The sequence below is a fragment of the Haplochromis burtoni genome, unplaced genomic scaffold (assembly GCF_018398535.1).
Source record: "Haplochromis burtoni strain Fernald_Lab_line unplaced genomic scaffold, NCSU_Asbu1 Contig_13, whole genome shotgun sequence".
In the NCBI taxonomy this organism is placed as follows: Eukaryota; Metazoa; Chordata; class Actinopteri; order Cichliformes; family Cichlidae; genus Haplochromis; species Haplochromis burtoni.
Genome location: NW_024582374.1, coordinates 514199 through 530112, shown reverse-complemented (window position 1 = coordinate 530112; position 15914 = coordinate 514199). Strand labels below are relative to the sequence as shown.

General features: G+C 37.7%; 2 protein-coding genes across 2 annotated transcripts; both read left to right on the top strand.

Annotated features, from left to right (window-relative positions):
* Positions 1-211: 211 nt before the first annotated feature.
* On the top strand, positions 212-11551 carry scinla (scinderin like a). The gene is made up of 17 exons (XM_005919823.3): positions 212-364; positions 1214-1406; positions 1507-1661; positions 4085-4246; positions 4362-4511; positions 4626-4712; positions 5785-5917; positions 6816-6904; positions 7012-7224; positions 7302-7435; positions 8243-8333; positions 8925-9095; positions 9198-9372; positions 9452-9567; positions 9708-9785; positions 9880-9940; positions 10510-11551. The coding sequence occupies exons 2-17, from the start codon at positions 1229-1231 to the stop codon at positions 10653-10655; spliced, it is 2139 nt and encodes a 712-aa protein (XP_005919885.1). The 5' UTR covers positions 212-364; positions 1214-1228; the 3' UTR covers positions 10656-11551.
* Positions 11552-11930: 379 nt separating this feature from the next.
* Positions 11931-14692, top strand: zgc:109982 (uncharacterized protein LOC553564 homolog). The gene is made up of 6 exons (XM_005919824.3): positions 11931-12336; positions 13109-13270; positions 13369-13548; positions 13625-13718; positions 14091-14274; positions 14359-14692. Exons 1-6 carry the CDS (start codon positions 12240-12242, stop codon positions 14587-14589), a joined length of 948 nt encoding a protein of 315 aa, XP_005919886.1. The 5' UTR covers positions 11931-12239; the 3' UTR covers positions 14590-14692.
* The last annotated feature ends 1222 nt before the right edge of the window (positions 14693-15914 follow it).

Here is a 15914-nt window from a genome sequence, read left to right as displayed (position 1 = left end):
TATAGTATTCAGCATCTAAAGCTGTAAGATACATAAATAATACATAGATAATAACATAAAAAATGAAATTTGGTAGAAATTCACCGCTCCAATTTAATCGAAATAGGGAAGGGAGAATACGGAACTGACCTGCATACTGGGCTTTCAAGACGAAAAAAAAAAACATTCAAAACAACTAAACCAACTCAAGGGCGTTGTTTTCCATCACCCGCTGTTCTGGGATGGGCGAACTGACACGCCTCTCTCAACGCGGATGTTTGTCCAGCCTATATAGCAGAGGACAGCTCAGGAAACCAGGGCGGAGAACTGGAAGAGCAGCAGCGCATCTTCTTAACACCCAACATCTGTCTACGGTCTATACCAGGTAATATAAAGTTTTCTTATGTGCTGCACAACGAATCCTAATAACTCGCTGGCAGTTAGCCTTTCACACAGCATTTATAAAGCGATGCTTACAATGCTGAAGTATGCTACTCTAGAAAAGCTCTTCCTCATTTTGCATTAAGGAAGTCAACTAAAAACTATTTTCAGTGTCTGTAACTAGTTACGTTGAGGATAAAGAGAGAATGCGTGAATAAACGTGCTTATCTTCTTACTGGTTAAGCTTTTAATATAAATTTCGTCGATAAACTGTTGTTTATTGCATTTTTCCATGTGTCCATATTTTACATGGTTGGGTAGAAAACTGCACAAGGTAGTAGTACCGTATTATACAGGCAGAAGATAACCTACAAATGCCTGCTTTTGTGGTTGCTTGTTGGGAGCGGCTCTTCGTTCCCCCACAACATAGTTTGCCACTGAGAGCAGACACACCTTGTGATATGCGTACCGACCGCAGCTTAATTAAGCAGCGCAAGCACCTGCGTTACAGGTTAAATAACAGAAACTGCAGAAAAGGTCTTGAAAATTGCATTCTTAACAAACATGGATTCAATGAAAAGTAACTGAAATAGTAATATAAAATGTTGTGATGTGAACTACAGATGGCTTTAAAAGAAAGTGGGGATCAGCAGCTTTCAGTATGAAGGCAGATTTTATATCTATTTATATATAAAACTGGGGCTCCAACAATCGATTATTTTCATTGCTGAGTCTCTAAATTGTCAGAGAATGATGTGAAAATTGCTTCTTTTTGCCAACCAAAAGTCATATAATGGTAGCTGTTGGCCTTGCTGTGACCTGAAGATTTTAATGAAGACAAATCACCTTTCAGGTCCTCATCATCACGATGGCACACAAAGAGTTTGAGACTGCAGGGAAGAAGCCTGGCCTGCAGGTGTGGCGGGTGGAGAACATGGATCTGAAACCTGTTCCCCCTGCACTCTATGGAGACTTCTTCACCGGAGATGCTTACATCTTGCTTTACACCACCAAGGCTCCCTCATACAATGTTCATTCATGGATTGGTATTGGATTCTCTGCTGACAACCTAATAGCTAAATTCCCTCCCTGTCAATGTTCTGTTTTATTTTCCACACTGTTTATTTACCATCCTTTTTATCTTAGGCGATGAAGCTTCCCAGGATGAGAGTGGGGCAGCTGCCATTTTCATAACTCAGCTGGATGACCACCTGAAAGGAGCTGCAATCCAGTACAATGAATTTCAAAACCAAGAGTCAACCACCTTCCTGGGCTACTTCAAGTCTGGCATCAAATACAAGGTGAAATTTGCATGCGTACTTATGGTGGTATAAGTCATTTGAATTTGTTTGCCTCAGAAAGGTAAAAGTTGTGAGTCTAAGCTACCAAACCATGACTGTGACTTTGTGACAGTTTATTGCATGTCTGTCAACTCTGTAAATATACTGTTACAGCTTCAGGCAAGGAAACAGCTCTAAAAAGTCATAATTCACCACCCACGCGACTCCAAAATGAGCGACTAGTCTGACTGGGACCTTGCTCTTGTTTGTCATAGGAAATGGAATGATCATTCTTCCTTGAATTTGTCCTTTAAACAGGGTTTTTCCCCCCCTGTTAGACATGAGCAGGTCTTTTCAGGACAAGCAGAGGAGTATAGTCACTGTGTGCAGGATTCGAGGCATGTTATAACACCTTCTCTGTTTATCATGTGATACACACTGGCCCAAAAGAATTTTTCCCTTTCACAATTCCTGGAAAAGGAGAGGCAAAACATGGCGACATACAAGAGTCTGAAATCTTTCTTTATATTATGAGAATTTGAGTCTAAAAACATTTAGATAGTCAGGGAGACCTAAAATATTATGTTGAATATTATGGTGTCATGCTGTCCATTCTAAAGAACACATTCTATAAGTCTCAGGTTTGAGAAGTTTGGTGAACACCTGGGTTTCCTTGAAATGTAATATATGAGCATAAACCATTTAAATGATTAAGGCACCATCTTTTAATTCTGTATTTACTTCTTTTTTATGTGTTCACAGTTTTAACAGGGTCCTTAGACTCACTGATCAATCTCCAGCATTAGAACTGCCTTAGTAATTGCTACGACCTGCTACGACCTGAAAACAGCTGTTTGAGATAATGCTCGATGTTATCATGATTGCTTCATATCATTCGTGCATATTTGTCAGCCACATGTTTATGCAGCTAAACCCCTATCTACCATAGCCAAAGCTGTCACAAGAAGTAATACTGGGTTTAGAACTATTTTTAAGAAATTATTACTTTATTGCATATTGTTGATCATCCTGTATAAGTATGATAACTAGAGGACCAGAACTAAATGGATGGTGGAATTCAATAAAGAAGATTCCCTGCATTTTTACACCACTTGTTCATTCAAAGAGGGGAAATCCTGGTTACGAACTAGTTTTCCTGCCTCTTAGCACTGGGTTATGAAACTGTGTTAAGAACTAAAGGACTAGTATATAAAATAAAAACAGAGAGCGAAAAAAGGTCCAACTATTGTGCTACTTAAACTATTGAGATATGAATAAGAACAGTGCTTATTGGAATGAAAATGGCACGGAAACTTGTGTTTTCAATCATCATGACAATTCAAAGCACCTGCATTTGCTTCACTTTTCAGAATCAAAGACTACATACTTTTTTATGTTTAGCATACTGTGTATTTATGTGCTGGACTGTTTCTAGGAACTGACTTCCTAGAAACAAAGCTAGTTGTCTGTCAGGTTTGCCATACCTGCTCTAGCCTTTTATTTATGTCTTTTTCCAGTCAGCGGTAGGATTTGCTGACATTTTGTGCACAGTGTAAACAAACGAGTAGGCGTGATCTTTAGAGATTATGTTGACTTTAAAGAAGTGAATTCTTGAACTAGAGCAACTACAGACAGAACAGCGGTGTCAGCTTTCTAAAACGTTCATATAAAAAGCACTCCGAAAGTGCAGACCTCCTCTATAAGCAGCTCACTGTGCTCTATTTTGTATATCAGTTAAGGGTACCTTGATTACTAAAAGATTATACAGGAGTAGGTAATGGATAAAAGCTATTGATTTGTAAATAAGTGGACATGAATAACTTTAGCATATTATATTATATTATACTACAGTCTATTTCTAACTAACTAGGCAGGTCATCTTCTTTCTACTGACAGTACTTTCTTTAAAGATATAACATGCTTTTCAGTCAACTTGAAAGAAAGGCAGATCTAAAATTTAAAAGTGAGGACACAGGTCAAAGAAGACATGCTACTTGGATGGAAACTATAATGTGATATTTAGATCCCAGTATACCAGTGTCATTTACTTTTGCCAGTACAAATATAGTAGAATTTTAAGTACTGTTTTAAAGATAAAATACATTTTTATTAAAGTTTGACCTTGAAGAACAGGTCAGAGGTCCAGGAGGGGGAAAAATGTCAGTAAGAAATAGATTTAAAAAGCTGTATTTAGCATTAGTATCACTTTGGCTTCCTATCAATCTATTGGCCTTGCAGGAGAGGTCAGGGGTCAGATGTGACACAATATTTTAAATCTTTATATGTGGATCAGTATGGATTGTACAGATAAAATGTGTATTAGAATAAACTAATAAACAAAAAGGTGCAACAAATAGCGTACTCTATACGGTACGCTACCAAAACATAACTTATGCGCTTAGATCACTTACACAGAGCATAACTCAGATTTTTTTTTAACACAGAAAGGTGGAGTTGCCTCAGGCTTTAAACATGTGGTAACCAATGATGTAGATGTCAAACGCCTGCTGCACTTGAAAGGTCGTCGACCAGTCAGAGCAACTGAGGAGGATCTGTCCTGGCAAAGCTTTAACAAAGGAGACTCCTTCATCATTGATCTGGGAAAGGTGATCTACAATTTAAAATGTTTTACAGAGATCGTACAGAGTTTAGATGTTGCGTTTTGTCATCTCAACCTTATTTACTTCTTCTTTTCTTTGCATCTTCTCTGTGAATTAATAGAACATTTACTGCTGGTTTGGCAGTGAAGCAAATCACTTTGAGAAGCTCAAAACCACTCAGATGGCCCGAGATATTCGTGATAATGAGCGAAATGGCCGCGGTGAAGTCCATACAATTGATGAAGGTAAAGAGCCAGAAGCTGTGACAAAGGTAAGTTTTAGTGACTTCCTCCTTGTTTAGAATCATTGTGACTGTAACAAATAAGTTATTTGTCTCATTTGGTGGCTAGAGAGGATGTTAAGTACAATGTTGTATTCATTATAGGTACTTGGACCCAAGCCTGATCTCGCACCAGGAGGCAGTGATACAGATGTTGAAAAGACAAACAGGAACAAGGCGTCACTTTATCTGGTAAATACACACATACAGAGAAGCCCAAAAAGTCAAGGAGCAGCAGTGAAAAAACTTCTACTTGTATTCATTTTTAGTCTAGTAAAAGGCATTTCTATTGCAAAATTTCATGTTGGCTGAACAGCTTAAATCAGAAGTTCTATTTCTAAAAAAAATGTCCACGAATTTGATTTGCTCCAGTTTTGCAGCCCTCAAGCTCCATGGACGCTATAAATCTTTGTAACACCTGATTTTTCATGTTATCCTGCCATTGTGTTTTAAAGAGCCTCGGGGGTTTCTCAGTCTTCATGTGCCCAAAATACATCCAGTGGAGTTGAGATCAGGTGATTGAGGAAGAAATGCTCTTAAAGATCTCAGCCCATCTTAAATGTTTAGCACAGTATAGGTTAATAAATGATGGTGGGTTTCTTATTACCCCTGATGCTATCCATCCATGCACTGAGATCTCCCCTGCACAGCCTTCTGCTGGCAAGACTTTTGCTGATTGCATTCTCTCTTACCTGTAGTCTGCGCGATTGTGGTTGATGCTACAATTTCCACAGATTCTTCATATTGTCATGGAAAAGCCCATTAAAACTGAAGCCCTCATTCAAGTGCAGAGTTGATGCTGAGTTTGATTTCACTGTGCTGAAAAGAGGTGCAGTGGCTGCAAGGTGATTTCCCTCAACACGCCTCTAATGAATCAATTAAAACGTTTCAACTGTTCTTTGTAATACAGTTTTATCTGAATGCTGCTTCAGTGGAAATCCTACCTGCGTTGTGTATTGCTTTGTACACAAGGCAGTCAAGCATAGTTAATGCCACTATACCATGTGCTTCTGATGAATCAGATCTAGCTAACAATAGAGGAAAAACTTAAATGTTTGATTTTCTTCATTCCTTCCTGTGTGGATTGTGTATAGGTTTCTGTAATTTAACACTATGGGATCATTTCAAGGTTTAGATGAAAATATGAGAGATTATTTAAGACTCTGTCAGACTTTCAACCGTAGTGTATGGTCCCTTGAAATGATCCTTGTAAATAAGACATTCAGATGACAAATACAGATGCTCTGATCTCTCTGCTGTCTAGATATCTGATGCTGCTGGTGCCATGAAGACATCTTTGGTGGCTGATAAAAACCCATTCAAACAAGATATGCTCAACCAGAATGATTGCTACATCTTGGACAATGGATTGAATAATAATATATTTGTCTGGAAAGGTATTAAGCTTTTACATCTGTTTATTTCTACAACTTCTCATCTACTATATTAATCAAGTCTCTGCTCATTTGAGTAAGTTGTTACTAACTCTCTTTAGCGTTAAACTCTTTGTTTAACGCTAGAACCTAGAAGAATTTTAAACCCCAAGTACTGTCAGTGGGTGTCAGTTTGACCCCATCCTGCAACAGCAATATTGGGAAAGAAAAATTTCCCTTTTTTTGAAGATTAGTTGTCATCAAATAAGAAATATAATTAATATAAATTTTTACATGCGGATCAGTATGGATTGTACAGATAAAATGTGTATTAGAATAAACTAATAAACAAAAAGGTGCAACAAATAATTATAGAATAAGACTGTTATTAGGAAACGCTAAAACTGAATTTGAGCTCACTGTGAAAGAGATCAAACAACTCATTGGTGATATTTCATGACTGACCTCATAGCTGTCTACAAAAAACATAAATTTTAAATATATTAATTACTATAAACGGATAACACTTAAAGTTATCATATTGCAATAATGACTTAAATGAACAGGGAGCACCCAGATTTGAACTGGGGACCTGTTGATCTGCAGTCAAACGCTCTACCACTGAGCTATACCCCCTCTGTCACTGAGCAGCTTTCATATGGAAATATGTGGTTCTAGGTATATGTGGTCATAAAGCTTTTTCCTACAGACCCCCAAATTTCCTGTTTGATAAACAAGCCCTTTATAGGAAAAAAATCATGAAATATGTAATGATGTGGATTTATTTTAACAGAGTTACACAATTTTTAAAAGAATCATAATGAACCATTTGATGGTTTCTACTGTTAAACACACATGAGTCATTGACTTTGATTTGACCAGTTTAACCTCTCTGATCTCTGTACCAAACTTTAATCTGCAGGACAGAAAGCAAGTAAAGAGGAGCGCAAAGCAGCGAAGGCTGCTGCTGACAAGTTTATCGCAGACAAAAATTACTCCAGTAAAACTCAGGTAATGTTAGCATGTAGTGATCATCTGCTGCCAGAACTTCATCCTTCTGCTGTCTCATTGTGTTTATGACTTAACGTGTTTTTTGTTGTTTATTATGTCATGTGCAGGTCCTGATAGTGCCAGCAGGGAGTGAGCCCACCATGTTTAAGCAGTTCTTCTTCAAATGGTTTGAAGGGAATATCACAGGCCCAGGGCAGACCCACACAGTTGGTCGTATTGCCAAGGTGGAGCAGATTCCCTTCGACCCATCCAATCTCCACAACAACCCCGCCATGGCTGCCCAGTATGGCGTGGTTGATGATGGCTCTGGGAAAGTTCAGGTACAGTAACCAGCTTGACAGTGTTTTATTTATTTTAAAAATTAATAAGTAAATGCAACATTGGTGGATGTCTGCAGATTTGGCGTGTGGAAGGAGGCGATAAGGTAGCAGTGGACAAATCCACCTATGGACAGTTCTTTGGAGGTGACTGTTACTTGGTGCTGTACTCTTACAACAGTGGAAGCAGAGAGAAGCACATCATTTACACCTGGTGCGTAAAACATGCTCAATGTGGCAGAATTGGTCTTTTAAGGGGTACAAGGCAAAGATTCCTGGCTTGGTACTCACTTTCTCTGTTTAGGTGAATGAAAAATGTAAGCATGATATGAACTTGTGACACAACACACACAGAAGTAAAGCCACTGAGTTGTAGAGCATACTGGTCTTTGTAACAAGCTTTTTATTCATGAAGGCTTTGGCCTTGATATAGAGAAATTTTGCTTTATCTTCAAGCACTCTTTAATATGATGCAGAATTCGTAGGTGAACCAATAAATGAAAGTGATCAAAGCTGGTGGGATTGTTCAGTTGCTGGCATGTTAGGCAGGGTTTATACACATTGACCCATTAATGATTTTAAAATCCTGGGAGGAGACACAATCCCCTTTGAGGTTGCTATGCCGACCCCTTCTGAATCAGCCTAAAGCAGTTTTAATGTTTCTAGAATTAGATGAGTGCCAATATTAATATAATCTGAGAGTGGAATGCAAATGTAACAAATTTCATCACATCCATTCTGTCTGTCTGATATGATGATGCCACAGAATGAAAACAGTTACCAGTTATAGTACTGCTGAAATCTCATGACATTGTGATTAAAAACAAACAAACAACAACATTAATGATTTCTTAAACTTGTGGTAAAATAATAAAATATAATTGTGGGTAGTCAGTTTATGTATTTAGTGTTTTTGTAAGCTGTGTGAGGGTGCTGAGAGAATCAAGAGTTTTTGAAACATTACTTTTATGCCTTAATTGTGAATATCATATTTAATTGTGCTTAATTTTGCTTGCTGTAGGCAAGGGCAGAAATGCACTCAGGATGAACTGACTGCTTCGGCCTTCCTCACCGTCAAGCTGGATGATTCCATGGATGGAGTAGCAACACAGGTAAGATTTTTCCAGATTTCAAGTAAGAGTTAAAATGTTAAGAAATAAAAGTACCTGGCAACAGTTAGTGAAAGGAATGATGCAACTCTCAGGTCCATCTTTTATATTATGAACAAGAAGCAATAAAATACACAACACACTTGCAAAATCATTCACATTAGCAGGCTTTTTTTTTTTCCATTTTCAACCAACAAATCATTAAGTTGACCTTGAAGACTTTGGTGGATTTAAACCAGATTTTAATGGAGTGTTAACATGACCCCACTCAACACACCTACAAAAGGTTATCAGAATTCATTCAATAATGTTTGAGCTATTGTGTTTACAAACTGACACGATGACATGCATGCAGACACTACCAAAAACATGACCTCCTTGGCATCTTGCAGCTGTTAGCTTAGTATACAAACTGTACAAACTGGAGAACAAGAGGTAGGTTGATGTTTTTAACCTTCATACAGAGGAACTGCTGTCCCCTGTTTTCAGTCTTTACCCTGAGCTCCTATTAACCAGCTCCCAGCTGTACTTAGAGATAAGTCTGGGATCAGTCTCCTCATCAATTTGAATGACTGTGTGGCTGTATCTCCGCAGGTTCGGGTCACTCAAGGTAAAGAACCCCCCCATCTTGTGAGCTTGTTTAAGGACAAGCCCATGGTCATCCATCAGGGTGGGACATCCCGCAAGTGTGGCGAGACTAAGCCAAGCAGCACACGGCTCTTTCATATCCGCAAGAGCGGCAACAATACCACACGAGCTGTTGAGGTCAGCCTCATTTTTTACACTGAATGTTAATAAACTGGTTCTTTATAATGAACAGATGCCACCACTCCTCCCTCCACTCATCTTTCTGTCACACCCACACAGGTGGAGCCCACTGCATCCTCTCTGAACACCAATGATGTGTTTGTGCTGAAGACTCCTGATTGCCTTTTCCTGTGGAAGGGAAAGGGTGCAAGTTCAGATGAGATGGCTGCAGCTAACTATGTTGCCAGCCTCCTTGGAGGAACTGCTACTGGGGTGGAGGAGACACAGGAGCCAGGTAAAGAGCTTTGATTTCCACAAAGTAGTATTTGTGAGATGTCCCCAGTAGAAAACGGTCCTTTTCTCCTTGTTTCCAGCTGTTTTCTGGGCTGCTCTGGGTGGTAAGAAAGAATACCAGACGTCCAAGGCCCTTCAGGGAGTGGTCCGACAACCACGACTGTTTGGATGTTCAAACAAAACTGGCAGGCTAACAGTGAGTATTCAAGTGTTCATCAATCAGATTTTTAAAATGTAAGTAGTTATATTTATATAAACAGTTATATTATTTTCTTACCAACTAGTTTAACAATTTTTAAATGGCCACTTTGTAATTGTGTGCTGATCAATTTTCAGGTTGAGGAAGTTCCCGGGGACTTCTCACAGATCGATCTGGCCACTGATGATGTCATGATTCTGGACACATGGGATCAGGTATAAAAGCACTTTTGATGAAAGACTCGAGTTGTAGCTAGTTGATGTTTTCCTCCTTTTTATCCTTGAGCTCTTTGATTACTGTTCCCATCAGATCTTTGTTTGGATTGGAAACGAAGCAAATGAAACGGAGAAACTTGAATCACCTAAGATGGGTAAGAGAAAACTATTACCGGTAGACATGAGAAGGAATTACAGAAATACAGCAACGGGGTCAATTCAGGGAGAATAAAAACATATATAGAGGGAATCATTTTCCCAGAAAATAAGGCTTGAATTATAGATATTAATTCTGATAGCAAATATATTTTATTTGAGATAACTATTGTAAATTTATGAGTAAGGAAATGACCAAATTTACCTAAAAACAATTTCTTTAGATTAATATTTGAGATTATTAATTTACAAATTTATTTTCTCAAAAATTTGACTATAATCTCAGAAATTTAAGACTGTTTTTTCTCATATTATGTTGTTTGTAAATTTGTTGATTTATTCTCAGAGAATAAAATATTTTTGCTGGACATTTAAGATTTTAATCTTGCAAATTTATGACTGAATAATTTTAAAGAATATTAAATAATATTATTTTACATTCATTTCTAAATTTACCACTCTTCCTATAATTTTAGCTCCAATTTGAATGTGGTTATAGTGAATGGCCCTTTAAGCCTACTGTACAGAAGAGACCTCAGTTCACAAATGCATCCTGCTTTCCTTTCAGCCAAACAATATGTGGATTCAGACCCCTCTGGCCGCCGTGGTACCCCGATCACCATCCTTAAGCAGGGGGAAGAGATCCCGTCCTTCACCGGATGGTTCCAAGCTTGGGACCCAAAGATGTGGTCCCAAAATCTTTATGCCCAGTAGAATTAAATTGGAATAAACGCATATTTTAAGCATCTCTGAAAAATCTGGATAGTTTTGATGTTTGCCATTTTTTGTTGACCTTAAAGCATAAATTGGCACCTAAGATGGAACTTCTCTGCAGGTGAAGTGCAGATGCAAATATGTGCTTGAAGCTGTGGTGCAGGTTAAAACGTAACCCATCCGATTTCCAACCCATTTTTTCAGAGTAAAAAAAAAAAAAATATATATATATATAGTCAAGCTACTGTTTAAGAAAAGAAAAGTACATTGGCTTTTACACAAAATAACATTACAATCTTCATAAATGTTATAGAAGAGAAGTAATAATTAATTTAAGGCAATATCTACATAAGTGCATTCAGGCTCTTTTCAGCAGCTGTCAGTGCTGTGTTCCAGTAACATGTGTAACCCAAAGAAAATGTATCATCTTAAAGTTTTTCTAATAAATGAAGGCTGTTTGAGGCTATAGGAGAAAATGACCAGATAACTGAAATTTTCATACAGCAGCTTTAGGTATTCTCATGACAAACCAACAAAATTTGGCTCTTGGAGATATCATTTAATGAATCTGTCATTTAAGGACCTGTGAGGTGTCTGTTTTGGAACCAAAAGGTTTCTGATTTAGCTGTCCTACTCAGTTGTGCTCTCTAGTTTTCAGTCAGAGCCACTTATTCCTGTTTTGTAAAAGCACTACACGTAATTTTTTTGTTTTGTTTACTTGAGACTATAACCAAACTCACTGACTCAGCTTCACAAACTTTAGATGTGCTGAGATGATTGTAATTGAATGATTAATGAATTTAATGGGATAGACTTGCTTTAGGTGACTCAGCGTGCTATTACAACAGATGAATGGCAGTTGGTGAAAACGGGCCTGTGTGTGTCAGCATAGATATTAAAAAAAACCAATGTTCATGTTAAATATTAATAGCATTTCTCATCAACTTGACTTTAATTTTCAAAAATTATTTTTTATCTCAAAACTTTGAGCAGTAGGGTACATATTTAAAAAACTGAATTTAATAATTCACAGCCCACAGTAAAAAAAAATACAATGTTGAGAAAGTTTTATTTGCTACAGCAATGAATGTTTTTTTTCATCTACTTTACATCTACTTTAAAAAAAAACCCAACCCACTACACTACAAACTGTGTTTTAAATAGATTCTTTTAAAAACCACAAATTAACTTCTCCATATTTTTACAAAGAATTTACTTTTTGCTGTCTTTGTTGCAAAACAATTTGTGGGAAATTCCAAATTTAAATAAAATATTTCACCATTGTCTGATTGTATTTTATTTGATTTAAATAAGATGATGCACTTTGCTTATAGGTCTGATATTTTCTTCATATTACAACTGGACTTATCATTAGCCTAAATCCTCACCGTGTAACAGCACCATGTGAATGCCACGAATGATACTAATCTTCAGACCATGTGCACACAGCTTTTTGCTGAGTTGTAAACCTCTGATTAAGGAAGGGGCTTTAAAAGTGCCCGCATGTGGTCTGTTGCCTCTCCTCTTTTGTTCCCGTTTTATTCTCTACTGCTGGAGCTGCAAGAAAAGCACTAACCAGGCACGATGAACCAGAAGGTGGTACTCATCACCGGCTGCTCCTCTGGGATTGGCCTCGCATTGGCTGTCCATATTGCAAAAGATGAGAAGAAGAGGTTCATGGGTAACTTTTTAACAGACTTTTTCTAAGATAGCTGGGGTTGTTGACTACATTTCAAAACTCTGTGTCAGGTGTGGAGGGATCAAAGAAAAATATAATGTATTTAAATTGTGATTGAAAATGCTTCAAATGAGAGAAATTAGAGGAACTATGTGAAAAAAAACTAGCACATAATGGTGTAAAAATGTGTTTTCCTTTTGAATTTTTTGGAAGTGTGTTGGATGTTTTAAAATATTACCATCTCACATGTACTTGAACTTTCCTTGAACTTTACATGGCTGCTGTGTCTGGCTCAAGAATTTCTACTATTAATACTTTGCAGACTATTCATTAAAGTTAACTGTGCAAATGTGATACCAGTTTGAAACCATTAACTAGAAGGATATTAACTTGATAAAATTCACATTATGTACATTATCAATATGTGATGGGTTTCTTCTACAAGCAAAATATTGACAAGTTCTTTTTTTTTTTTTTTTTTAACTCTGGTTCCAGAAACAATCCATACAGCTCACCATCAACAGTTTTTTATCTTAAACATGTTTTATGGAAGAAATGGTCCTCCTGGTCTGTTGATTACCCTGAGTAACTAGTAACCATGCCGTACTGATGTAACAGGCAACACCTGAAAGTTGAAATCTGAGAAAAATCCACATTTGCTGCTCCTGGTGGAGATAATTTTTGTGATAGTTTCTCAAATGTAATGTAAAATTTTAATTTCAGTTCTAAATTTAATAAAAATACAACAGCTTCAGATGAGTTTTTGTTGTTGTAGTCTATGCCACCATGAGAAATCTGAGTAAGGCTGAGCCTCTGGTTGAGGCAGCAGGTCGGACCCTGGGCCGGACCTTGGAGATCAAGCAGCTGGACGTATGTGACGAGGCTTCCATCAAAGCCTGCGTGGACAGTCTGCCTGAGCGCAGGGTAGACATTCTCAGTAAGCTCCTACCATTTGCTTCGAAACAGTATTACTTTGGCTTTTCGACCGTCTGTGGAAATTTAAATGATATGTGTCTGTGTGACCTTATTTCACAGTAAGTAATGCTGGGATGGGTCTGATTGGACCCATTGAGTGTCAGTCTATTGAAGAGATGAAAAGTGTCATGGACACCAACTTCTTTGGACTTGTGCGATTAATGAAGGAAATCCTGCCCGACATGAAGAGAAGGAAAAAAGGTCATATTGTGGTCATTAGCAGCGTCATGGGGATTCAGGGTAAGAGCTGCTTCACCTGCTGATCATGAGAACATTTTTTAAGACAGTTGCTTCACAACTTCTTTCCCTGTTTCAGGGATTTTATTCAACGATATCTACGCAGCATCTAAGTTTGCATTGGAAGGCTTTTGTGAAAGCCTAGCGATACAAGCCCTGAGGTTTGGTCTAAAGTAAGATGCTAAGTCTATAATGTTTTATTCCTGTTCATCTTTTACTAGCATGTTTGTGAGAGAAAAAAAGTGCAACCAAAATGTAACTACCTGAAAACTAGCCCTTGCATCTGGTATATTTGTGAAGTCATATTGAACAACAACACCTAGCACTTTCTGCACCATTAGGAGGGAAATATTTGAACCACAGCACACTGTGATGTTTAGGCATGTTCTAACACAGTATCAAATGGTAACTGAATATTAGTGTGGTTTCTAAAGTTTCCTGTATAATGAAAGTAATATTTAATTACCTTTCACAGTTGTGCACTGAATTTCAGTTTCCTATTTCAAGAGATTTTTTAATCTTCTTCTCTTCTGTTTCTTCCTCAGCATCAGCCTGATAGAGCCAGGTCCAGTGATAACCGAGTTTGAGCGTAAGGTTTATGACGAGGGCCTAAAGATTGATCTCAGCAAAGCAGACAAAGTGACTGCTGACATGTTCACAAATGTCTACTTAAAGAACTACAAACAGATCTTTGAAACCCTCGGACAGACTCCTGAGGACGTGGCAGAGGTATCGTTCGGCAAATACTTCACCTTTAACCTTTAATGCACTACAAGAGCAATAAACTATATTATGAATGATCTTTCTTCATAGCACACCCTCAAGATCCTCATCATGGACAATCCCCCTTTCCGGCACCAGACAAACACTCTCTATACCCCTATGACCACACTCAAGTACGCTGACCCAAATGGTGACCTCCCGATTGAAACGTTTTACAAAATGGTGTTTGAACACGACAAGGTCTTCACGGCCAGCCTGAACTTCATCAAGCTTTTGCAGTGGAGAAGCCGAAAGAGTTTTAAGTTAGAGAAGAGCAACTGAATCATGTCATATCTTTGTTATTTTTGTGACATGGGCATATTTGGCTGTTATTGTCTAGCAGTGTTACCTCCCTGAAATAAATAAAGCTATGAAATGCCATGACAATGCAGTCTCTTTTCATACGTGGCAGTAAGCTCTTGCAGGTTTAAACCACACCCTGGTCTATTCAAGTGGCATAACTGTCTTAAGTTGACAAGCCCTTGAGCCTTGTGTAATATGGGAAGCAAGCAAAGCTATACGAACAGCAAGATTAAATCAAAGTAAATCAGGTAGTTCAGAGTTATAACGACTAATTTATGAACTTTTTGTCTTTTTAAAAGCATTGTTTTGTTAATGGGTTCTGTTACAGTGTCAGAAGATTATGTATATCTTACATAATCTTGTGTGTGACTAATAAAGGTTATTTTATCTTATCTTAATCTGCTGGATTACATAACATAATTACTCATGGCTTAATCTGGAATATAGCCGCTGAATTCTGAGCCTCGCGCCACATGGACTTTAATGTGAGAAAACTTTTATTTATTTATTTTTTGTAGGATATTGACAGGATTTGGTTAGAAAATTGATCATGTTAGAATATAAAAAGAAAATAATAAAATAAAAGCTGGTATTCTCTTGATGGACACTAGATGACAGTAAAGGAAATTCAAACATCTGTGAAACCAGTCTGGATGCTGCTGAACACTGATAAATCCAAAAATAAAATAGACAATTATTGCAGAAATAGGGCCATAAATGACTGCGGCTCAAATTTGTTTCAGCAAGATCTGTGCTTGTGCTGAAAAATATACATGAAAAAGCATTAGTAGACACGTTATCAGACGTACCCTTCCGGGGAGGAGATAACAGGGTTAAAAGAGATGCTCTTGATAATTATGTTTACCACATGAGGGTAACATACAGTACTGTACAAAGATACTGGTTCACTACACGAACCAGTGTTGTGTAAACACATAACAGACAGCTTAGCAAAGAACCCATTCTAAACGATGTCTTTAGGCACTTTGTTACTAGCAGCCTGTCACCAAAGCACATAATTTGTGTTGTTGCACCAACAATATAAATCCCACTGAACTATTAGGCGAAAACCTGGCATATTGCGGCACTGTGTGCTTTTTTTTGTTGTTGTTGAGAAAACTGGACAAGTGGAGGACAAAAGAAGAAGTGGAAGGTCTGAAAAACTATGTACAGCAAATGAAAAGTCTCTGGAAATCATGTCCTTAATACAAAAAACCCCAGCAAAGACTATCAGTTGATCCATGAACAGAAGCTTCATTAGAAGAGGTTTCACTGGAATTATGGACACAGGGAGAAATTGCTGA